Source organism: Amyelois transitella, chromosome 22 (genome assembly GCF_032362555.1).
Source record: "Amyelois transitella isolate CPQ chromosome 22, ilAmyTran1.1, whole genome shotgun sequence".
NCBI lineage: Eukaryota > Metazoa > Arthropoda > Insecta > Lepidoptera > Pyralidae > Amyelois > Amyelois transitella.
In genome coordinates, this window is record NC_083525.1 from 397,770 (window position 1) to 423,396 (window position 25,627).

Sequence of the window (25,627 nt, forward strand, 5' to 3'; positions counted from 1 at the left end):
TGAATGAAGATGTAGTTACAGGAATAGAAAAGGGTATGTTGAGATGGTTCGGTCATGTGGAGAGGATGAATGAAAACAGGTTGACTAAGCAGATATACAAGGAGAGTGTGGAGGGAAAGGTCGGAGTGGGAAGACCTAGACGAACGTATCTTGATCAAATTAAGGACGTCCTGGTAAAGGGTCAGGTCAAAAGTACCCGAAACCGCCGAGCTTGCATGAAGAGAGTTATGAATGTGGATGAAGCGAAGGAAGTATGCAGAGATCGTGGAAAGTGGAAAGAGGTAGTCTCTGCCTACCCCTCCGGGAAAGAGCTAAGCGGGAGAGAGCCAATGACTATTTCCGAAATTATGTACATTGCCGTGTGGTTCCCGGCACCAGTACAAAAAAGAATAGGACCACTCCATCTCTTTCCCATTGACATCGTAAAAGGCGACTAGGGGATAGGCTTACAAACTTGAGATTCTTTTTTAGGCGATGGGCTAGCAACCTGTCACTTCTATCATTAGGCCAAATAGGCTCGCATATCATCTTTTGCGACGTCCAGCCATGATCTTTTCAGCCAGCCCCTTCTACCTGGGCATGTCCAGACATCTGTTGTCTGCCGTTTTCCGCAAGACATGTCCGTACAAGCGTGGGCGGCTCTCCTTCATTTTGTCTGCTATGTCACGGATATGAAGGCTGCCTCGGATAAGGGAGTTCCTCACGCGATCCTTCCGTGATACTCCATATGTACAAACGTATAATCACGTCTATATCCCTTGCGGGGTAGACAGAGCCAACAGTCTTGAAAAGACTGATAGGCCACGTTCAGCTGTTTGGCTTTATTATGGAATTGAGATTCAAATAGTGAAAGGTTGCTAGCCCATCGCCTAAAAGAAGAATCCCAAGTTTATAAGCCAATCCCTTAGTCGCCTTTTACGACATTCATGGGAACGAGATGGAGTGGTCGTATTCTTTTTTTTTATTGGTGCCGGGAACCACACGACACTAAATAATACTCCACTTCTACGATATTTAATCTTTGCCAATGTCTTACCTACACGCACTATTCGTTAGTCGATTCGGCAGTCACCTCATATCACTACATTCCTACCAACGATTCTGTTAGTCGAATATTTGTGTAAATAAAACTGAAACTTACGTTTGTTTTCCTGTAAATAAAAGTGAAACTTACGTTTGCTTTCCTTTTTTACGTTATGGTGTTAAAGCAGGACAAACAATGGTGATTGGAGCCTTATAACGATGGTTCTTCGAATCGTGTGCTGTTACCGCGGCGTTTTATTTAATCTGTGAATTTTGCTGGATATTTCAATGTAAGTAAATAATTTGAGTTAAATTTATATATATAATCATGCCTATATCCCTTGCGGGGTGGACAGAGCCGACAGTCTTAAAAATACTGATACGCCACGTTCAGCTGTTTGGCTTAATGATAGAATTGAGATTCAAATAGTGACACGTTGCTAGCCTGTCGTATAATAGAAGAATCCCAAGTTTATAACGCTATCCCTTAGTCGCCTTTTACGACATCTATGAGAAAGAGATGGAGTGGTCCTTTTCTTTTTTATAATGGTGCCGGAAACCACACGGCACTAAATTTATTGAGAGGATTAATATGTAAATAAATGGATATAAAGTATAGGACTAGTTCCACGGATTGTGTTTTGCTTTTGAAAGTTATAATAAGCTTGGGATGCCTTTTGTAGGCGATGTGCTAGCAACCTGTCATTATTTGAATCTCAATTCCATCATACAGCTGAACGTGGCCTTTCAGTGTTTTCAAGCCTATTGGCTCTGCCTACCCCGCGAGGGATATAGACGTGTTAATACCTATGTATGTTATTTTTGTATGAAAACTCCGCTAACGTGGGAATTTCGTGAAACCCTCTGTCAGTTTAATCAAAAACCACAGACAAAACATATTATGGAAAAAAAAAATTAACCAACATTTTGTAGAAAGTGTGTGTGTACTTATTGATATGTTAGTTAATCAGTTAATCAGTCAATATACAGAGATAAACTCACGCGGGCGAACCTGTATTTATTTGTAGATGACGCTAAACTCACGCGGACGAACCTGTTTTTATTTGTAGATGACGCTAAACTCACGCGGGCGAACCTGTATTTATTTGTAGATGACGCTAAACTCACGCGGGCGAACCTGTATTTATTTGTAGATGACGCTAAACTCACGCGGGCGAATCTGTATGTATTTGTAAATGACGCTAAACTCACGCGGGCGAACCTGTATGTATTTGTAGATGACGCTACACTCACGCGGGCGAACCTGTATGTATTTTTAGATGGCGCTAAACTCACGCGGGCGAACCTGTATGTATTTTTAGATGGCGCTAAACTCACGCGGGCGAACCTGTATGTATTTGTAGATGGCGGTAAACTCACGCGGGCGAACCTGTATGTATTTTTAGATAGCGCTAATTTTACGCGGGTGGACCTGTATTTCTTAGTGATACATACATACTATGTCTCTTGTGGGGTAGACAGAGCCACCAGTCTTGAAAAGACTTATAGGCCACGCTCAGCTATTTGGCTTAATAATAGAATTGAGATTCAAGTACTGACAGGTTGCTAGCCCATCGCCTAAAAAAAGAATCCCAAGTTCGTAGTTCTATCCCTTAGTCGCCTTTTACGACATCCATGGGAATGAAATGGAGTGATCCTTTTCTTTTATGGACTGGTGCCGGGAACCACACGGCACTGCATTTCTTTGCGATGATACTAAATTCACTCGAGCGGAACTATTTTACCTTTGCATAGGCAAAGCCGCGGATAAAACTAGTTTCACATAAAATAAGAACGTTATTGACTGAACGTTATTTATGTCAGCAATACATCACGCGAGATTGGGCAATCATTAACTAGGTTTACATTAAATTGGCTCGCTTCTTATAAAGAGATCACTGTGTCTAAACAAACATACGTCCGATTTTACATATGTTTACATTAGTTTAGTTTTATTACACCCATTCATTCATTTGTGATAGGGAATTATGTATAGATATTATAACTTACAGGGTAGACTGTTCATTTACGGCGCCGGGAAAACATAGTGAGGAATCCTGCACATTCAGGCAACTGGATGTGTAACCATGGATCCAATACCGGTTTTTTTATATTTTAATCTTAAGGTTTTTTTTTTTCAAATCAAATGTTGTCCACATCCACACTAATAATAAAGAGGAAAGATTTGTATTTTTGTATGTTTGTGTGGAATAAACTCAAAAACTACTGGTCCGATTTTGATAAAATTTGGCACAGATATAGAATAGACCTTCAAAAGTGACATAGGCATAAATTTGTTTTGAAATAAATTTATTTCAAAAATATAAAACACAAAAATATGTCCACCCGTGCGAAGCCGGGGCGGGCCGCTAGTGTCACATATGTTTTAAGTCTTTATTTGGCTTTCTAATTTGTTTGCAATTTGATACAAATCAAACTAGTTTGACATTGTTTTACTTATTTTGAAGACGCTAATGGTAATGTTATGGCTATATTCATATATATATTTTATTATATTATTTATTTATTTTAATCAATTTAGTGGATTTTTATGAAACATCTGATCCAATACGGGTTAGGTTTACCTACAAAAGTTGCGCAAGTCAAATGGGAGACGCTTCGTGTAAAAACTTGACTCACCCAATCCAGGATCCAAAGGCATACCCCTGGCAGGAGCCAGGGGTATGCCTGGATAGGAATCCAGATACATACATACATACATATGATCACGTCTATATCCCTTGCGGGGTAGACAGAGCCAACAGTCTTGAAAAGACTGAATGGCCACGTTCAGCTATTTGGCTTAATGATAGAACCGAGATTCAAATAGTGACAGGTTGCTAGCCCATCGCCTAAAAGAGGAATCCTAAGTTTATAAGCCTATCCCTTAGTCGCCTTTTACGACATCCATGGGAAAGAGATGGAGTGGTCCTATTCTTTTTTGTAATAGTGCCGGGAACCACACGGCACCTATCCAGATGGTGAGGATGCAACCGGGACTAAAGCCAGGAGGAAGATATAATTTACAGGACCCTTGATTGGATATTTGGGATAGCGATTCCCATCTAACCTCAGTAACCTTTGCAGGGGAACCTTACCCGTATTAGATCATATGGTTACAACACATCCAGTTACCTGAATGTGCAGGTTTCCTCACGATGTTTTCCCTCACCGTAAGAGCATCGGTTAGTTATCAAACTAATGTACGTAACTTCTAAAATAGTCATTATTACATGACCGCGGTGGGATTCGAACCGGTGCCTTTATGCGCGTTTTTTTTTAAATATATACGGGACAAATTAGACAGATTAAGTTAGCCTCGATGTAAGTTCGAGACTTGTGTTACGAGATACTAACTCAACGATACTATATTTTACAATAAACACTTAAATAGATAAACATCCAAGACCCAGGCCAATCAGGAAAAGTTCTTTCCTCACCATGCCCTGACCGGGATTCGAACCCGGGACCTCGGTGTCACAGACAAGCGTACTACCGCTGCGCCACAGAGGCCGTCAAACCAGGCACCTTACGCTCACCGACACTTTACCTATTGAGAGCTAGGCTATAAAAACAAGCGTACCTATTACTACATACATACATACATGTGGTCACGTCTATATCCCTTGTGGGGTAGACAGAGCCAACAGTCTTGGAAAGACTGATCGACCACGTTCAGCTATTTGGCTTAATGATAGAATTGAGATCTAAATAGTGACAGGTTGCTAGCCGATCGCCTAAAAAAAAGAATCTCAAGTTTGTAAGCCTATCCCTTATTCGCTTTTTACGACATCCATGGGAAAGAGATGGAGTGGTCCCATTCTTTTTTGTATTGGTGCCGGGAACCACACGGCACCTGTTACTAATAAGACGGTTTACATCAGCTATAAACGTGAATGGCAACAGGTTAGTTGTAAAGCTATTTCGGAAGCCCTAAATGTCTTTATTGCGACGGTGAACCAACACTGACGCATTATTAAACATAGTTAACCGTAGTGCCGTGTGGTTCCCGGCATCAATATAAAAGATAATAGGACCACTCCGTCTCTTAACCATGGATGTCTTAAAACGCGAATGAAGGATAGTAGTCTTGGTCGCCTTTTACGAATGTAATCATGATCCATTACGGGGTAGGTTCCCCTGCAAAGGTTACTGAGGTCAGACGGGAATCGCTATCCCAAATACCCAATGAAGGGTCCTGTAATTATATCCTGAGTAATTATATCTTCCTCCTGGCTTTAGTCCAGGTTGCATCCTTACCTCCTCCTCACTTGTAATGTTGCCGTGTGGTTCCCGGCACCATTACAAAAAAGAATAAGACCACTCCATCACTTTCCCACGGATGTCGTGAAAGGGATAGGCTTATAAACTTGGGATTCCTCTTTTAGGCGATGGGCTAGCAACCTGTCACTATTTGAATCTCAATTCTATCACTAAGCCAAACAGCTGAGCGTGGCCTATCAGTCCTTTCAAGACTGGTGGCTCTGTCTACCCCGCTGGGGATATAGACGGGATCATATGTATGTATGTATGTATGCATCCTCACCATCTGGAGAGGAGCCCGGTGTATGCCTTTGACCATGGATCCTGGATTGGGTGAGTCAGGCGGGACGCTTCGTGTGAATGAATGAACGAACGAATGAACGAATGAATGAATGAACGAATGAATGAATGACTGAATGAGTGAGTGAATGAATGAATGGAAATCTGACTCACCCAATTCAGAATCATGTTCAGATACATACCCCGGACGCACTCCAAACAGGTGAAGATATAACAGGAACTAACGCCTGTCCCCCATGACATGATAAGCGCGACATCTTTTTCATCGCGCGTAAAACTATCGCCGTTTCGCTTTTTATTTTGACGTGAAACGGGACAGCGATAGTTTTACATACATACATACATATGGTCACGTCTATATCCCGTGCGGAGTAGACAGAGCCAACAGTCTTGAAAAGACTATACAGTCTTTTAGGCTTAGGCCATACGGCCACGTTCAGCTATTTGGCTTAATAATAGAATTGAGATTCAAATAGTGACCGGTTGCTAGCCGATCGCCTAAAAAAGAATGCCAAGTTTGTAAGCCTATCCCTTAGTCGCCTTTTACGACATCCATGGGAAAGAGATGGAGTGGTCCTATTCTTTTTGTATTGGTGCCGGGAACCACCATAAAAACGGAGTCGCGCGTGCTATGCCACGGGTGGATGAATAAATTGTAAAAAAACATCTATTTCTATGCGTTTTATGAATCGTAACCCCTAAATAACAATGGCTGGCCGAATAACATAATAAAATGGTTTATATCAAATCTTTGCTTGTTCAACTGATACCTACGTTGAATGTTTGTGTAATCTGCAAAAGTTCTTAAATAAAAAAAAAAAACTAGGCCTCTAGTAACCCATAATACATACATACATATAATCACGTCTATATCCCTTGCGGGGTAGACAGAGCCTACAGTCTTGTAAAGACTGATAGGCCACGTTCAGCTATTTGGCTTTAAGATAGGATTGAGATTCAAATAGTGACAGTTTGCTAGCCCATCGCCTAAAAGAAGAATCCCAAGTTTATAAGCCTACACCTTAGTCGGCTTTTACGACATCCATGGGAAAGAGATGGAGTGGTCCTATTATTTTTTGTATCACACGGCACATCCATAATAGAACCCATAATTTTCACTCTATTTAATGCTTGCGTTTGCTAAACGGAATTCTTTTAGAAGTCATACTCCTCAGAGAGCGTAGGTACACAGCATATTTAGCTTTCTACTCCTAATACTTTCAGCTACCTATACGTTGTCTGTTAGTCGGTTAGTCAGTCACTCATTCAGTAACAAGATAGACAGGAAAAAGGTATATAGACGTGATTGTATGTATGTATGTATAAAAAACCAAACGCCAAACACTAAGCCGCGCTATCATAAAGCCAAACAGCTGAGCGTGGCCTATTACTTTTTTCAAAACTGGCTCTGTCTACCCCGCTAGGGATATAAACGTGATTATATGTATGTAGGTCAAAAGTACCCGAAACCGCCGAGCTTGCATGAAGAGAGTTATGAATGTGGATGAAGCGAAGGAAGTATGCAGAGATCGTGGCAAGTGGAAAGAGGTAGTCTCTGCCTACCCCTCCGGGAAAGAGGCGTGATTTTATTTATGTATGTATGTATGAATTGATCAAACGAGGTCAAAGGCTAATACGACACAAAATTCTCATGAGAGCAAGCCCCTGGGCAAAACCATATACTATTTTAATTTTTTTTTTAGGAAATTGACTATTAATTTCCCAAGGGTCTAACCCCGAGTTTAAAACCAATATTTCATTTCGAACTTCTATTTATTAACCTGTCAACATGTCAATTAATTTCTAGGCGAATTTATTTTCACTTTTTTTTTTTTGGGTTCCGCATTATAAAGGTTAGTACACAAAGAAACCATTTACCGAGACTTCGCTATCCGTCCCTCCTTTTGTTCGTCTGTCTGTCACCACTTATTCATTCATTTATATAATCACGTCTTTATCCCTTGCGGGGTAGACAAAGCCAACAAAGTCTTGAAAAAACTGAAACTTTTATTACGTTTTTGTGGAAATTAAGCGGGGTAGGCAGAGCCACCAGCCCTAGAAAGACTGCAAGGGAACAGCAGGCAGGCATAGGATAAAGACGGGTCTATTATATGTATGTATAAAGCTAACTTTGCATTTGAAAGTGTGAAATATGGACGATACGGAACCCATGCGTGAGTCCGATTCGCACTTGGCCAGTTTTTTTTTTCAAACTCATTTTTTTTAAATTCATGCATCCTGAAGCAATTTGTCATTCTGATTTGTGGCAAAGTGTCAGTATTGCTTGAAAGTTTTCTTTATAGTTTTTCTCATAATGTATGAGATATGATGTTAATTTTCGTCATCTGCCGATGATTTGTCCAAGATTTGTCTTATAAATAGAATGTTATATCTTAGGTTCATACATACATACATACAATCACGTCTATATCCCTTGCGGGGTAGACAGAGCCAACAGTCTTAAAAAGACTGATAGGCCACGTTTAGCTGTTTGGCTTAATGATAGAAATGAGATTCGAATATTGATAGGTTGCTAACCTGTCGCATAAAAGAAGAGTCCCAAGTTTATAAGCCAATTACTTAGCCGCCTTTTACGACATCCATGGGAAAGAGATGGAGTGGTCCTATTCTTTTCCTAATGGTGCCGGGAACCACACGGCATAGGTTCATTAAATCACAATAATTTTATCGGAGTTTATCGACTGTGAGTTATGAATGTGGATGAAGCGAAGGAAATATGCAGAGATCGTGGAAAGTGGAAAGAGGTAGTCTCTGCCTACCCCTCCGGGAAAGAGGCGTGATTTTATGTATGTATCGACTGTGACAACATTGGTTCTTATGAGATTCCATGCCGATCGTTTTTTGCCGACCCTTTTCCCAAATTTACTTTTACACTATGAGTTTTGCTTCGCTATATGGATTCGCTTAGTTATCGCTTATCTAGATGAATAACCCTTTCCTTAGTCGTATTTCACGACATCTATGGTGGAGTAGTCCTATTTTAAAGTTCCAAGCACCATACACCATGAATAATCATTAATTCTTTATTTACCGTGCGGTTTCCGGCACCAATAAAGAAAAGAATAGCACCACTCCATCTCGTTCCCATGGATGTCGTAAAAGGCGACTAAGGGATAGGCTTATAAACTTGGGATTCTTCTTTTAGGCGATGGGCTAGCAACCTGTCACTGTTTGAATCTCAATTCTATCATTAAGCCAGACAGCTGAACGTGGCCTATCAGTCTTTTCAAGACTGTTGACTCTGTCTACCCCGTAAGGGATAAAGACGTAATCATACGTATGTATGTAGGTATGTATTTATTTACAGGTCAAAAGAAATCAGTGCGCGTTAGCATGGCGAGCGGGCGAGTGCGTCACGTCGCGATGACGTGACGATGTCGCGACGAAGGCGGCCCCTCGCGTCTCGCGTCCGCGGCCTCGTACGTCAGCTGCTGGCGTTTTTGTTTAGCAACGTAGGCATCACTGTTCTGGTCGTCGGCTACACTATCGCTGGTAAGTGATATACAGGGTGACATTTAAAACAACTGCATCCTTTTAAACATGGACTATACCCATGCTTCTGAGCTGTTTGAGCCTATTTTTTTATTGCTTTAGTCTTCATTACATCATATATCCTGAAGAAAATGCCGTTGTGCACCTCTTAATATAATCCTGGGTAGGGTAAGGATTTTACATGAAGCGACTTCTGTCTGACCACCGCAACCTTTGCAGGGGAGCATAATCCGTAATAAATCATGATTACACAAGCTGTACTAGATAAATGTGCCTATTCTCTTAGTCTCTTTTACCACATCTATGGCAAAGAGATAGAGAGAAAAGAATACTTACACATACATAGAAATACTTACGTCTATATCCCTTACGGGGTAGACAGAGTTGAAACAGTCTTGAAAAGACAGAAAGGCCACGTCCACCTATATGGCTTAATGATGGAATTGAGATTCAAATAGTGACAGCTTGCTTGCAGCCCATCGCCTGCAAGAAGAATCGCAAGTCTATCAGTTTACCTTTAGTCGCCTTTTTCGACATCCATGGCAAAAACATGGAGAGATCCTATTCTAAAGTTACTACAACATTCTAAAATCGGATTGAAACATATAAATTTATTACTAAACAGATGCTGCAATACTGTTTGTTATTTGTTTACACGATATCAGTAGATAGGTTGCAAAAACAAGAAGTGAAATATCGTATTTACGGGATTGTCAGTATGAATTACCTAATATATTTTGTTAATCGGCAATTTGTATAATTATGAAGACAGGTTTACTAACTAAAGACTAATTTATAGCCCAAACATTAATGCCATTTGGAAATCGAATTTAAATGGGAGTGGAAACAAATTTAAACGAAATAAAAGAAAATTTATTCGCGATTAATTTATTTTTATTTCTTAAAAAAAGAAAGTTTAATTAGATCAAACCTTTTATTTATTCTGTAATTTTTGACTTAAAATCTTTTAACTTTATGAGTTTGACGTCATATTCCCTTTGTTGTTGTATTACTTTGCTTAAGATGTACATTATTTTATTGGTCAGCAAAAAAAAGTTTCAAAGGTTTGATGCATGAAAATTGAAAAAGAAAATAATAATAAGCAGCAAAAAGTATAGTCCTGAATTTCCACGGACACCTTAACTAACGAGTACTATCGTTCTAAACATATTCTAGTACATCATAAAACAGCCATTTTTAATTTGGGCAATGTTAATATATTTGCACAGCTGTTCAATGTAGAATTTAGAACGAGCCGTCCAATTATTTTCTGCCGTTTTAACGCGCATCAATGTCGTATCGCGACAGCTGTCGTGAGATAAATGACGAAATCATCACATTTTTCGATGACTTTTTTATGTTGATTCATCATCATGTCCTCTTAAAATCTGCTGATCTTGGGTTGATGGAAAATTTCGTATCGTATATATAATATAAATATAAGTGTGGCCCGAGCTTGACATAATGGCCTTTTTAATGCAGGTGCATTTTTGACATGGCATTGACATAATTTGTACAGTAGGTACATATCTTATTAAGTATACTATTTGAAATGATTAATTTCATACTTATTCACTTTTATTTTTAATGTAGACAATGTACATTCGTCCACGATTTAGATTTAAAAGATCTATATTTTGTAAATTGACGTCCGGTGAAAATGCTGCAGTGTTGTTTGTTCCGCCGCTTCATCTACACATGCGCTTTAGAAACGGTAGTAGATATAATTAGATTTAAGTGATGTGACGTCAATAAGTGATACCTTGTATACAATTTTGAAGAAAAATCTATTCTACATATTCTACACATCTATACACGAATCTGGATCCTTCTTTCTTTCTCTTGGTATACCTCGAGGCTCCATCTACCGTTTATTTAATTCCCCATCAAAGCCTTGCCCTTTATCGCTGATAGGGTGACAATACCCTTCGGATAACGATGACAAAAGGCGTAAAACGCCTCGCGAGCCACTGAAGTGAACAAGCCATTCATTTTCTCTAATGACGCGTGGTCACCCTAATTTTATCATTGAATCCATCCATTTTGAAATGTCAGATTTTTAGGTTGTAAAGAATGTTTGCTTTTAGGGTTCCGTACAAAAACGGGATCCTATTACTAAGTTATTTGACGGCCTCTGTTGCGCAGCGGTAGTACGCTTGTCGGTGACACCGGAGGTCCCGGGTTCGAATCCTGGCCAGGGCATGATGAGAAAAGAATTTTTTCTGATTGGCCTGGGTCTTGGATATTTATCTATATAAGTATTTATTATAAAATATAGTATAGTTGAGTAAGTATCTCATAACACAAGTCTCGAACTTACTTCGAGGCTAACTCGATCAGTGTAATTTGTCCCGTATATATTTATTTAAATCTTCGCTGTCCGTATGTCCATTACCAGGCTGCATCTCATGAATCGTAACAGCTAGCCAATAATATAAATACTAGCTTCTACTTGCAGCTTCGCCCGTGTGATTTAACATACATACTTATAATCGTCGTCTGTATACCTTGTGAGGTAGACAGTCAACAGTCTTGAAAAGACTAACAGGCCACGTTCAGCTTTTTGGCTTTATGATAGAATTGCGATTCAAATAGTGACAGTTTGCTAGCCCATCGCCTAATATAGGAATCCCAAGTACCTATATCCTATCCCTTAATCGCCTTTTATGACATCCATTGGAACAAGTTGGAGTGGTCCTATCCTTTTTTATATTCGTACCGGGAACCACACGGGACTGTATCTCATGAATCGTAATAACTAGACAAAAAATAAATACTAGCTTCTACCGCCTGCGTGAATTACCACCTACAAAAGAATATTGGGTTTTCGCAAATCCCACGGGAACTATAGTTTTATAAGTATCAAGTATCAAAGATGAAATGTAAATCCTTCTCTAGACTCTTAATTACTACTACTAGCTGTTGCCCGCGACTTCGTCCGCGTAAATTTCGAGTTGAATCTCAATCATACAGTCAGATACAGACAGACAGACAAAACATGTGAAAAAAAATTATCTATCCGTTTCAGTCAAAATATTAAATGTACAGACAAAATATTTTTACGGTTTTATTATATGTAGTATTTTGATTTTCGAAGATTGGTTCAGCAGATAACGCTAAGAGACACCAAACTAACAAACAAATAAACTTACTTTCGCATTAATAATATTAGTTGGAATGGCTAACATGCAACAAACGTACTTATTTGCTGTTTTATGCACAAACTTTAAGTTATTTAAGATAAGGAACACTTGGCGCGCGAGTCCAACTCGCACTTGGCCAATTTTATCATATTTCGGATGCTATTCCATTAATTTACTAGCTTATTGAATCTCAATTCCGTCAATAAACCAAGTTGAACGTGGTCTAAAAGTTTTGTCAAGACTGTTGGCTCTGTCAACCCTCCAAGGGATAAAGACTTAATAATATATTTTCATTTCCAGGTGCTTTCATGTTCCAAGCGATAGAAGGTGCGAGCGAGATGGAGCGAGTGAATCACATGGCGTTAGAAAGAAACAACACAGCGCATTATCTGTGGCAAAATGTCACTTTGACATTAAACCTTTTCAATGAAACTGCTCTTAAAGACAGGTATGGTTCCCGGCACCAATAGAAAAAAGAATAGGACCACTCCATCTCTTTTCCATGGATGTCGTGAAAGGCGACTAAGCGGTAGGCTTATAAACTTGGGATTCTTCTTTTAGGCGATGGGCTAGCAACCTGTCACTATTCGAATCTCAATTCTATCTTAAAGCCAAATAGCAGAACGTGGCCTATCAGTCTTTTCAAGACTGTTTGCTCTGTCTACCCCGCAAGGGATATATACGTGATCATATGTATGTATGTATGTAAAGGTCAATGAACTACCTATGTGATGGCAAATATGCATAGATGATAAATAGTTCCTCCTATACAAAACGCCAATGTCATATGTAAGACCTAATATAATGAGTGATAGTGAACAATGCTTTTGTCCACCTATGTCTGTTTGTACATACATACATATATACATATGATCACGTCTATATCCCTTGCGGGGTAGACAGAGCCACCCGTTTTGAAAGGACTGATAGGCCATGCTCAGCTGTTTGGCTTAGTGATAGAGTTGAAGAAAATGCTGCAGTGCAGTTTGTTACCACTTCTTCTGCACTAACGCCTTGGAAGCGGCAGTAAACTTAGTTTTAAGTAATTTATTTGACGTCAACCAATGTTGTTAAACCATACGTTTTGACAATTATTAAGCGATATGAAGTATCCTATGATAATGAATAAAAATTTTGTATTTTGAGTTCCTCCTATACCAAACGCCAATGTCAAATTTAAGACCTAATTTAATGAGTGATAGTGAACAAAGCTTTTGTCCACCTATGTCTGTATGTAATTAACAGAATCAGCTCGGAGCTGAAGCAGTACCAAGTGAAGGTGGTGCTGGCGGTGCGTCGCGGCTGGGACGGCGGCCGGTCATCGCGCCAGTGGAGTTTCTCCAGTGCCTTTTTGTACTCTCTCACCGTTATCACTACTATAGGTATGTAGCATTTAGCAGGCTCCATTTGGAGTTGACTCCATCAAATGACAGATTAAGGTAGTAGTAAGGTAGGTTAGTATATTGGTGACGTGGTGAGGAGGTGAGGAGGCGAGCAGGCGAGCAGGCGAGGAGGCGAGGAGGCGAGCAGGCGAGCAGGCGAGGAGGCAAGCAGGCGAGCAGGCGAGGAGGCGAGCCGGCGAGCAGGCGAAGAGGCAAGCAGGCGAGGAGGCGAGGAGGCAAGCAGGCGAGCAGGCGAGGAGGCGAGCCGGCGAGCAGGCGAAGAGGCAAGCAGGCGAGCAGGCGAGCAGGCGAGGAGGCGAGCAGGCGAGGAGGCGAGCCGGCGAGCAGGCGAAGAGGCAAGCAGGCGAGCAGGCGAGCAGGCGAAGAGGCAAGCAGGCGAGCAGGCGAGCAGGCGAGCAGGCGAGCAGGCGAGGAGGCGAGCAGGCGAGCAGGCGAGGAGGCGAGGAGGCGAGCAGGCGAGCAGGCGAGCAGGCGAGCAGGCGAGCAGGCGAGGAGGCGAGCAGGCGAGCAGGCGAGGAGGCAAGCAGGCGAGCAGGCGAGCAGGCGAGGAGGCGAGCAGGCGAGCAGGCGAAGAGGCAAGCAGGCGAGCAGGCGAGCAGGCGAAGAGGCAAGCAGGCGAGCAGGCGAGCAGGCGAGCAGGCGAGCAGGCGAGGAGGCGAGCAGGCGAGCAGGCGAGGAGGCGAGGAGGCGAGCAGGCGAGCAGGCGAGCAGGCGAGCAGGCGAGCAGGCGAGCAGGCGAGCAGGCGAGGAGGCGAGCAGGCGAGCAGGCGAGGAGGCAAGCAGGCGAGCAGGCGAGGAGGCGAGCCGGCGAGCAGGCGAAGAGGCAAGCAGGCGAGCAGGCGAGCAGGCGAGGAGGCGAGCAGGCGAGGAGGCGAGCAGGCGAGCAGGCGAGCAGGCGAGGAGGCGAGCAGGCGAGGAGGCGAGCAGGCGAGGAGGCGAGCAGGCGAGGAGGCGAGCAGGCGAGGAGGCGAGCCGGCGAGCAGGCGAAGAGGCAAGCAGGTGAGCAGGCGAGGAGGCGAGCAGGCGAGCAGGCGAAGAGGCAAGCAGGCGAGCAGGCGAGCAGGCGAGGAGGCGAGCAGGCGAGGAGGCGAGCAGGCGAGGAGGCGAGCAGGCGAGGAGGCGAGCAGGCGAGGAGGCGAGCCGGCGAGCAGGCGAAGAGGCGAGCAGGCGAGCAGGCGAGCAGGCGAAGAGGCAAGCAGGCGAGCAGGCGAGCAGGCGAGGAGGCAAGCAGGCGAACAGGCGAGCAGGCGAGGAGGCGAGGAGGCGAGCAGGCGAGCAGGCGAGCAGGCGAGCAGGCGAGCAGGCGAGGAGGTGAGGACACACCAATGTCTGTTTGTAATTTACAGAATCAGCACGGAGCTGAAGCAGTACCAAGTGAAGGTGGTGCTGGTGGTGCGTCGCGGCTGGGACGGCGGCCGGTCTTCGCGCCAGTGGAGTTTCTCCAGTGCCTTTTTGTACTCTCTCACCGTTATCACTACTATAGGTAAGCACCATTTAGCCGGCTCCATTTGGAGGTGAGGAGGCGAGGAGGCGAGGAGGCGAGGAGGCGAGGAGGCGAGGAGGCGAGGAGGCGAGGAGGCGAGGAGGCGAGGAGGCGAGGAGGCGAGGAGGCGAGGAGGCGAGGAGGCGAGGAGGCGAGGAGGCGAGGAGGCGAGGAGGCGAGGAGGCGAGGAGGCGAGGAGGCGAGGAGGCGAGGAGGCGAGGAGGCGAGGAGGCGAGGAGGCGAGGAGGCGAGGAGGCGAGGAGGCGAGGAGGCGAGGAGGCGAGGAGGCGAGGAGGTGAGGGATGAGGTTCCTGTTACTTCAGAAAAATACCGTGCCATCTTTGTAACATAGACATCATAAAAGGCGACAAAGAGAAGATACCCATTCATCTTTTGCAAATTTCCGTGCTAGTCTGTTAATATTGAGAAGAAGTTTGTGCAATCTGCTTCTCTATCCATGCTGATTGTAAATGTGATTTAAGAAAACCTAAAAGTTAGTGGTTCCCGGCACCAATATAAAAAGAAAAGGACCAGTCGATCTCTTTCCCATGGAAGTCGTTAAAGGCAACTAAGGGATGGGCTAATAAATTTGGGATTCTTCTTATAGGCGATGGGCTAGCAACCTGTCACTGTTTAAATCTCAATTCTATCATTAAGCCATAAAGCTGAACGTGGCCATTCAGTCTTTTCAAGACTGTTGGCTCTTCCCCGCAAGGGATATAGACGTGACCATATGTATGTATGATAAACCTCGTTAATTTGGCACGTTTGTTTCTTGGATGTGATAAGAAAAACAAATCTCTATGTTCTGTGTATGTAATATGGTTCTTGTGGTGCAATGAAGTTACCTTCTCCACCTTACCTTCTCCTCAGGCTACGGACATCTGTCTCCGCGGACCAGCTGGGGGAAGGTCACGACGATCCTGTACACTCTTCTTGGGATGCCTCTCTTTCTTCTGTACCTTAGTAATCTTGGTAAGTTTGTTTGTTAACTCTTAATCTATACTAATATTATAAAGCTAAAAGTGTTTGTTTGTTTTTTTGAACGCGCTATAACGCGAACGCGCGAAATAAAAAAATATTTTTGTGTTGAATAGACCATTTATCGAGGAAGGCTTTAGGCTATATACGAGTAACATCATGCTGCAACTATAAGGAGCGACGAAATAATGAAAAATGTGAAAAAAACGGGGAAAATTATTTATTCCTTGAGGGCTTCTAAATAACTATACCACCCGGACAAAGTTGCGGGCACAGCTAGTTGCACATAATCTTTTTATTACATTTTGGTAAGCTTAAAAAACAGTCATTGGATTAAAAAGAATATGTACAATGGCGGACTTATCCCTATTAAAAAACTAATTGGATAACCGACTATAATAGAACCTATTGTTTTAGGAGAGCTATTGGCTCAGTGGTGCAAATGTTTGTATGCCTTGGTGTGCCTGTGTCGGGGATGTCCAGGGTTCACCCGCCGAAGAGTCGCGAGGCTTAGGGTAAGTATGGACCATGTCACCATCATGTTCAACTTGAAACTCGACTCATGACTTCACCAAAACTTGTCTGACACCCAGAAAAGTCTTTCTGGCCCGGTAACATTCTTATTAGGATAAGGAACAGCGTGATAAGGGAATGTTGTGATGTGAAAGAAGATGTAGTTACAGGAATAGAAAAGGGTATATTAAGATGGTTCGGTCATGTGGAAAGGATGAATGAAAGCTACTAACTAAGCAGATATACAAGAAGAGTGTGGAGGGAAAGGTCGGAGTGGGAAGACCTAGACGAACGTATCTTGATCAAATTCTGGTACGGACGTCCTGGTAAAGGGTCAGGTCAAGTGTACCCGAAACCGCCGAGCTTGCATGAAGAGAGTTATGAATGTGGATGGAGCGAAGGAAGTATGCAGGTATCGTGGCAAGTGGAAAGAGGTAGTCTCTGCCTACCCTTCCGGGAAAGAGGCGTGATTTTATGTATGTATGTAACATTCTTATTTGTCAAGAGAGAAGCCTGGGGTGCACCTTCAGACTCCCAATCATCCATTGGGTAAGATGGACTGTTCTACACTAACTGAATCCCGTCTGACGTCCACCATCTCAGCAGGCAGGAATTGAAGTCCTGGATCATGACCCATATTAAATCATGGTTACACATCAAGTTGCCTTAATGCGCAGGTTTTCTCATGAACGAATGATTTTAAAATTGAAAGATATTACCAAAAAGCTGATAAAGATGATCCAAGTATCTATAAAAGTCACCAATAGAAAAAAGAATAGGACCACTCCATCTCTTTTTCTGTCGTAAAAGGCGCCTAATGGATAGATATTATGAACTAGGAATTCTTCTTTGAGGCGATGGGCTAGCAACCTGTCACTATATGAATCTCAATTCTATCATTAAGCCAAAACAGCTGAACGTGGCCTATCAATCTTTTCAAGACTATTGGCTCTGTCTACCCTGCAAGGAATATAGACGTGATGATATGTATGTATGTATGTATCAGCTTGTTTTAATATGATTGTATGGTTTCAGATAGACAATAATATAAGCGAAGCAGAGAGTATTGAGCGTCCTGAGGGTTGGTCTTCGGATTCCCCTTCTAACGCCACACCGCAGTACCCATTACCTCGTGTACCACCTCACTTTCCAAGGTACAAACATAAAACCATGCCGCTTTCCTGAAGATACCATCATAATTTTAGCCGTAGGACGTAATAAATAAATAAATATATACGGGACAAATTACACATATTGAGTTAGCCTCGAAGTAAGTTCGAGACTTGTGTTACGAGATACTTACTCAACGATACTATGTTTTAAAATAAATACTTATAAAGATAAACATCCAAGACCCAGGCCAATCAGAGAAAATTCTTTTCTCATCATGCTCTGGCCGGGATTCGAACCCGGGACCTCCGGTGTCACAGACAAGCGTACTACCGCTGCGCCACAGAGGCCGGCCGGACGTCTGCTGCTGAACTTAGCCGTAATGGTTGAACTGCACGTGCTTTTAACCTCACTGCTTCACGTCACTATTTGATTCTCATACATACATACATATGGTCACGTCTATATCCCTTGCGGGGTAGACAGAGCCAACAGTCTTGAAAATACTGAATGGCCTCGTTCAGCTAATTAGTTTAATGATAGAATTGAGATTCAAATAGAGACAGGCTGCTAGCCAATCGCCTAAAAAAGAATCCCAAGTTTGTAAGCCTATCCCTTAGTCGTCTTTTACGACATCCATGGGAAAGAGATGGAGTGGTCCTATTCTTTTTAGTATTGGTGCCGGGAGCCACAAGGCAATTATTTGATTCTCAATACCATCATTTCGTGGCCTTTGTATCTTTTCAATTCTATAATTTCGTGGCCTTCGGATCTTTTCGAAACTGTTGGCTCTGTCTACCGTGAAAGGGATATAGATGTGACTATATGTATGTATGTTTTTATTAAATCAAATCAAATTTATTTATTGTGTAACATCGGTTAAAGGCTATTACAAATTTGTGGTCATCGCTGTGAGCTGTCCTAATGGACGTACAATATCGTATTTCAAATAAATTTCAATGTCAAAACATACAAGCAAATTAAATTAATGAATAAGAATGAAATTTAAATAAAACAAAAATTACAAAAGCCTCATTAGTTGTCAATTAAAAAATAATTAAAATTAATTATCTTACACTCATGCCAATTTATTTCAGGAGACCTGAATATCTTCGCAGCGTGTCAATGCCGCAGCCGTACGAGCGGTACCCCATAGACCGTTACCCCAGGGTCCTAGGCCCCAGGCCACACCCTAGATATCCAGTAGATCCTAGGTACCATAGACCTTTGGACCCAAGGAATCTAAGACTAGAAGACTGCTCAAGATATGAAAGGAATATAAGAATGCAATATTGGACATCAAACGTAACAAATTCAAGATATCCCGTTGATAATAGAATCCCTTTAGAACCTGGGTTACGAAGCTACATGGACCCTAGAGGATGGATGGAGTCTGACCCAAGGTTCAGACCTGGCCCCGGGATCAGGGGATGGTCGGAGCCGTTCCACCGGCGCGCGAGTGCTTCTATCAGCGAATTCAGCTATATAACCTTTGATGCTCAAACAATTACTGTGCCAATTAGTGTATGTGTTTTTATTATGGTTGGGTAAGCAATTTTTGGATCTCTACCATTAAAATTAAACCATAATATAATGTAGCATACCATACCTCTAGGATCGTGTCATTCCCATCATCAATAAAAATAGGTAAAAAAACTTTTTAAGTTAAACGGTTTTATGTTAAACATACATTGCAATGTTTAATGTAAATGTACTAAAAACCAAAAAATAATAAAATAGATACAGTCGTGGGAATTATAAACATACCTATGCATAGACTAGACTAAAATAAAACCGTGGGGCACGTCAATTGTCTACAATCGTTGATTAAAATGTTTGTTTTGTAATCCTACTCCTACTACTATTATAAAGGCGAAAGTTTGTATGGATGTTTGTTACTCTTTCGCGCAAAAACTACTGAACCGATTACCATGAAATTTGGTATGTAGGTAGCTGAAGACCCAGAATAACACATAGGCTACTTTTTATCCCAGAGTTCCCGCGGGATTGATAGGGTTTCCATGCGGACGAAGTCGCGGGCGGCCTCTAGTGTTACACTATAATTAGGCAGTTGTTCAACCGGCATCGATGGACGTGTGATAAGTAGGGCTAGAATGTGGAAACAAGTTAGCAAGCTCGATTAAGCGAGTTTTAGGGTTTCATAATGTTGAGCGAGTAGTACTTTTATCATAAGTTTTGTCGATTAAAGACAAACTACGAGCAGTGAAACGATTCCTCGCTAGCCAGCAAAATAGTAAGTAATTTGCGCACCGTCTGCGGGCCAACTGCCTAACGACGAATTAAACGATTCTTCTATCGCACATTAAGTCTATAATTTGTAGACAATTGACGTGCCCCACGGTTTTATTTTAGTCTAGTCTATGCATAGGTATGTTTATAATTCCCACGACTGTATCTATTTTATTATTTTTTGGTTTTTAGTACATTTACATTAAACATTGCAATGTATGTTTAACATAAAACCGTTTAACTTAAAAAGTTTTTTTACCTATTTTTATTTTCTAGTTTTTAGTTTTTATTTCGCATTCTGTTTAATTCATTTAGTGCTTCATTATTGCAAGGTTTCTTGCCCGTTAGTTTATTGCAGTCCAACTCCTCTATACGTAGTCCCTGCAAAGATCTTACTCTACTAAGAGCCACGTAGGCTTGACCTTCTTCAAACAGTTTCGCACCTAAGTATACGACTGCGTGATCCACAGTGCTGCCCTGCATTTTATGTATTGTAGAAGCCCATGATAGTGACCTTTCATTTGATACCCATGTTGATGGGATTGATAAAACCTAAGTTATCCGCCATTTTGTAGAGGCCGCCATCTTAGATTTCAATTTTTTATAGTATATTGTATTCTGCTTGTTGAGCCCTTTCATTTGATACCCATATTGATGGGATTAATGAAACCTAAATTATCCGCCATTTTGTAACGGCGGCCATCTTGAATTTATAATGATAATGAATAAACATAATTATATTGTCACCAAAATCCAAAGTGTATACAAAATTTCAGATTAATCGGTTGACAGGAAGAGGGTGAAATTTGAATTACTAAATTTGACCCAAGAATAAATAAAACAAACGGGGTGAGCTAAATAAAACCGTTTAAAAACCTGAAAGGCTACGATCCGTTTGGCTTAATGATAGAATTGAGATTCAAATAGTGACAACTTGCAAGCACATTGCCTAAAAGAGGAATTCCAAGTATACAAACTTTTCTCTTAGTCGCCTTTAACGACATCTATGGGAAAGAGATGGAGTGGTCCTATTCTTTTCTCTATCAGATCTATTCCATAACTATCAAAGTCGTAATTTATATATGTAAGTATTATATATCTTTCAGTTGACTGTAAAATTCATTTATTTGTAAAAGTGGGACAGGGCCGGCCTCGTGGAACTTTCAAGGACCAACTTTGGAATGTCTTGAAAAAGGGAGATGTTAGGAGTACCCGCAATCTTAGAATATGCATGAAAAGAGTAATGAGCGTAGAGGAAGCGGGAGAGGTCTGTAAGGATCGTAGCAAGTGGAAATCCATAGTCTCTGCCTACCCCAATGGGAAACAGTGTGATGGTATGTATGTATGTATCTTTCAGGTACATAATGTTCGGCTCAATGATATTTGGACTTTGGGAGAAGTGGGACCAACTGGATGGAGCATATTTTTGCTTCATATCACTTAGCAGGTACGTGTCAACGGCCTCTGTGGCTCAGCGGTAGTACGCTTGTCTGTGACACCGGAGGTCCCGGGTTCGAATCCCGGTCAGGGCATGATGAGAAAAGAACTTTTTCTGATTGGCCTGGGTCTTGGATGTTTATCTATATAAGTATTTATTATAAAATATAGTATCGTTGAGTTAGTATCTCGTAACACAAGTTTCGAACTTACTTCGAGGCTAACTCAATCAGTGTAATTTGTCCCGTATATACTACTCTGTCAAGAAAGTAGCAGGAAAAGATCAATAATACACAAACTGTTTGTTATTCATCCAAATTTATTTTATCACCTTCAAAATATGCTCCTTTAGAAACGATACACTTACGCCAACGAATAATCCAATCATCAAAACATTTTTTAAACGCTGTTTCCGGAATTGAGGTCAGTTCCCGCCGCGAATTCTCTTTTATGTCTTCTACCGATTGAAAACGGGTGCCACGAAGTGGTAATTTGAGTTTAGGAAAAAGAAAAAAGTCGGCTGGAGCCATATCTGGTGAATATGGTGGTTGCTCGATGGTATTTGTTGAGTGTTTGGTTAAAAATTCGTTCACAATGATGGCCTTGTGCGAAGGTGCATTATCATGGTGCAAACTCCAGAATTTTCTTTCCACAAATCTGGCCTTTTTCGTCGGATTTGCTCTCTTAAACGCCGCATAACACTCAAATAATATTCCTTATTTACCGTTTGACCTTCCGGCAAGAATTCCGAGTGCACAACACCGCGATAGTCCAAGAAAACAGTCAACATGACTTTGACTTTTGAACGACTTTGGCGTGGTTTTTTCGGTTTCGGTTCAGTTGGAAGGCGCCACTCCGAAGCTTGTTGACTAGTTTGCATGTCAAACTCGTAAACCCACGTCTCGTCACCAGTAACAATGCGTTTCATGAATGTTGGGTCGGAATTGACTCGTTCTAGCATGTCCTCAGCGACTCTCATGCGATTGAGTTTTTGAAAAAAATCCAGGTCTTTTGGGACTAGCCGAGCGGCAACATGTTTCATACCCAAATTATTAGTTAAAATGGTACGGATCGACTCGTGAGATACAGAAAGTTCGGTGGCTATCTCTCTCAAAGTTGAATGAGGATTTTCAGTCACTATTTCCTTCACTTTTGCGATGTTAACTTCAGTTGCAGACGTTGATGGCCTACCAGAGCGAGGCAAATCTTCCATCACATCTCGACCGCTTTTGAACGCTTTGTACCACTCATAAGCACGAGTTTTTGATAAAGTCGATTCACCGTAAGCCTTCTGTAACATTTTCAGTGACTCCGAACACGATATTCCATTGGCAATGCAAAATTTAAGACAAACTCTTTGTTCGATGTTTTTATCCATTATGAAATTAGCAATACACACTAGATATGATATAACTAAAAATAGCGCTGTATTTAATGTAAACAACAGATGCAACTCAAACTCCGCGCCAAAATGGAAAACAGTTGTGCCAATCTAACAACAACAAAAAAAACAAAAATTTGAATTTGGAACCATAAATAAATAATCCATTCCCGATACTTTTCTGACTGAATGTATATATATATATATATATATATATCAATTGCTAAGGCAATTAATTCTTCTTCTTCTTCCTGACATAAGTCTCAGTCAAGTACTCAGTATACTCCAACTTAAGTGAGTTAACAGACACAGAAGCATTGTGGCGAAAAGTGTGACTTTTTTTCTTTCTTCTTTTTTCTTTCTTCTTTCTTCTTTCTTCTTCCTTCTTTCTTCTTTCTTCTTTCTTCTTTCTTCTTTCTTCTTTCTTCTTTCTTCTTTCTTCTTTCTTCTTTCTTCTTTCTTCTTTCTTCTTTCTTCTTTCTTCTTTCTTCTTTCTTCTTTCTTCTTTCTTCTTTCCTCTTTCGTAGTCAATCATGACACTATAACCACTTCGACAACATCAAACTGAACGTGGTCTTCCAGTTTTTTTTTCAAAGTGTCATCTCTGCCTACCCCATACGTAATAGAAACATATAATGTGTGTAATTAAGAGTATCATAGCATAGATTGTGTGTAATTTGTGGATGAAGCTAAGGAAGTATGCAGAGATCGTGGCAAGTAGAAAGAGGTAGTCTCTGCCAACCCCTCCGGGAAAGAGGCGTGATTTTATATACTATATGTATGTATTGTGTGTAATTTAAGATTGTTACACACATTATATGTCTCTCTTATATAATTTTCCTATCAGTCCGCTCAGGACTGTTGGCTCTGTCTACCCCGCAAGGGATATAAGACTTGATTATATGTATGTATGCATATAATTTTCACAGTATCGGCTTCGGGGACATCGTGCCAGGGGAAAGGGTTTACACTCCTCGAGTGGAGACCTCCTTCATCGTCTGCTCCATGTACCTCATGTTGGGCATGGCTCTCGTTGCTATGTGCTTCAACCTCATGCAAGTGAGTGTGAACTTCTACGTTCATGTGTTAGGGTCCATACAGGTCCATATACATACATATGTTCACGTCTATATCCCTTGCGGGGTAGACAGAGCCAACAGTCTTAAAAAGACTGACAGGCCACGTTCAGCTGTTTGGCTTAATGATAGAATTGAGATTCAAATATTGACAGGTTGCTAGCCTGTCGCCTAAAAGAAAAGTCCCAAGTTTATAAGCATATCCCTTGGTCGCCTTTTACGACATCCATGGGAACGAGATGGAGTGGTCCTATTCTTTTTTCTGATGGTGCCGGGATCCACACGGGAAAATCAAAATGACCAATATTTTCTCAAATACACATCAATCGCATCGAAACGCAACCTTAGGGTAACAAATCAACATCGAGCTATGCTGCGCTGTACTGCGCTGTGCTGCGCTGTGTTTCTTAAGCTACCATTTTTAACTTTTGAAACTCGTTCGTTCTTGTTTCTTTATGCGCGCATACGCAAGTGCGAGCGAGATGGGAGTACGAGAGTGAGAGAGACGTCTGAAAGCGACGGAGGGGCACGCAGCGTGCTCCAAACCTAGCATAGCTCGATACAGCGCAGCATGGCTGAGCTCCATAAAAAACAAAGCACAATTCGACACAGCGCGGCTCAGCACGGTGGGTAGCGTGCGAGACTGCTGCGTTTTTAAACAGAGCGTAGCCTCACTCAGCGTTTTGGTTGTATTCTCATTAAAATATAAGACGAGCGAGTTGACCAAACACAGCATAGCGCAGCATAGCTCAATGTTGATTTGGCACCCTAAGACTGACATAGGCTGAGGTGTGACCATGACTCTGAACTCAGTAAGTCACGAAGCGACTCCTGTCTGACCTCCGAAACCTTTGCAGGGGGACCTAATCCGTTATCTGATCGTGCGTGGTTCCTCGCGATTTTCCTTTATTCCCTGTATACGATGAAAACGTTATAACAACATTATGACAACGTTATGACAATGTTTTGAAAACGTTATGAAAACGTTATGTCTATGATTTCAGGAGCAAGTAATACATTACGTCGCAGGACTGAAGCGAGCTGCTAGAAGAATATGTCGGTGTAAAAGATGACTCAAAAATGGCGTGGAAATTAACGCAAACAAAGTTGCAGACATATAAAGTTAATAATAAAGACGCTTATAATTATTTTGTTTCTTTATTAACATACATTCATACATATAATCACGTCTATACCCCTTACGGGGCAGACAGAGCATGCAGTCTTGAAAAAGACTGATAGGCCACGCTCAGCTGTTTGGCTTCATGTTAGAATTGTGATTTAAATAGTGACAGGTTGCTAGCCTAAAAGAAGAATCCCACGTTTATAAGCCTATCGCTTAGTCACCTTTTACGACGTCCGTAGGAACGAGATGGAGTGATCCTGTTCTTTTTTTTTTATTGGTGCCGGAAAACACTCGAGAGAAACTCATAGTGCCTCGGCTGCTTCTCTTGTGCAGATTAAAAAAGTCAATGAATAGAATAAATAAATAAATATAAAATACATACGGGACAAATTACACAGATTGAGTTAGCCTCGAAGTAAGTTCGAGACTTATGTCACGAGATACTGTAACACACGTTATTTAATTCTCAAATATTAATTATCACAAATTTATTTTTAATATTTGAATTAGTTTTACAATATTCTCATAGTATTACATAGTTTTACATTATTTAATATAAATATATACGGGACAAATTGCACAGATTGAGTTAGCATCGAAGTATGTTTTCTAATTCCGCCCTAAT

At 41.6% G+C, this 25,627-nt stretch overlaps 1 protein-coding gene across 1 annotated transcript; it reads left to right on the forward strand.

Annotated features, from left to right (window-relative positions):
• The first annotated feature begins 1,070 nt into the window (after positions 1-1,070).
• Positions 1,071-25,017, forward strand: LOC106139256 (potassium channel subfamily K member 18). Its single transcript, XM_013340662.2, has 11 exons — positions 1,071-1,313; positions 8,915-9,099; positions 12,543-12,690; positions 13,488-13,624; positions 16,002-16,103; positions 16,527-16,624; positions 17,658-17,776; positions 18,830-19,279; positions 21,340-21,429; positions 23,730-23,859; positions 24,881-25,017. Exons 2-11 carry the CDS (start codon positions 8,982-8,984, stop codon positions 24,947-24,949), a joined length of 1,461 nt encoding a protein of 486 aa, XP_013196116.1. The 5' UTR covers positions 1,071-1,313; positions 8,915-8,981; the 3' UTR covers positions 24,950-25,017.
• The last annotated feature ends 610 nt before the right edge of the window (positions 25,018-25,627 follow it).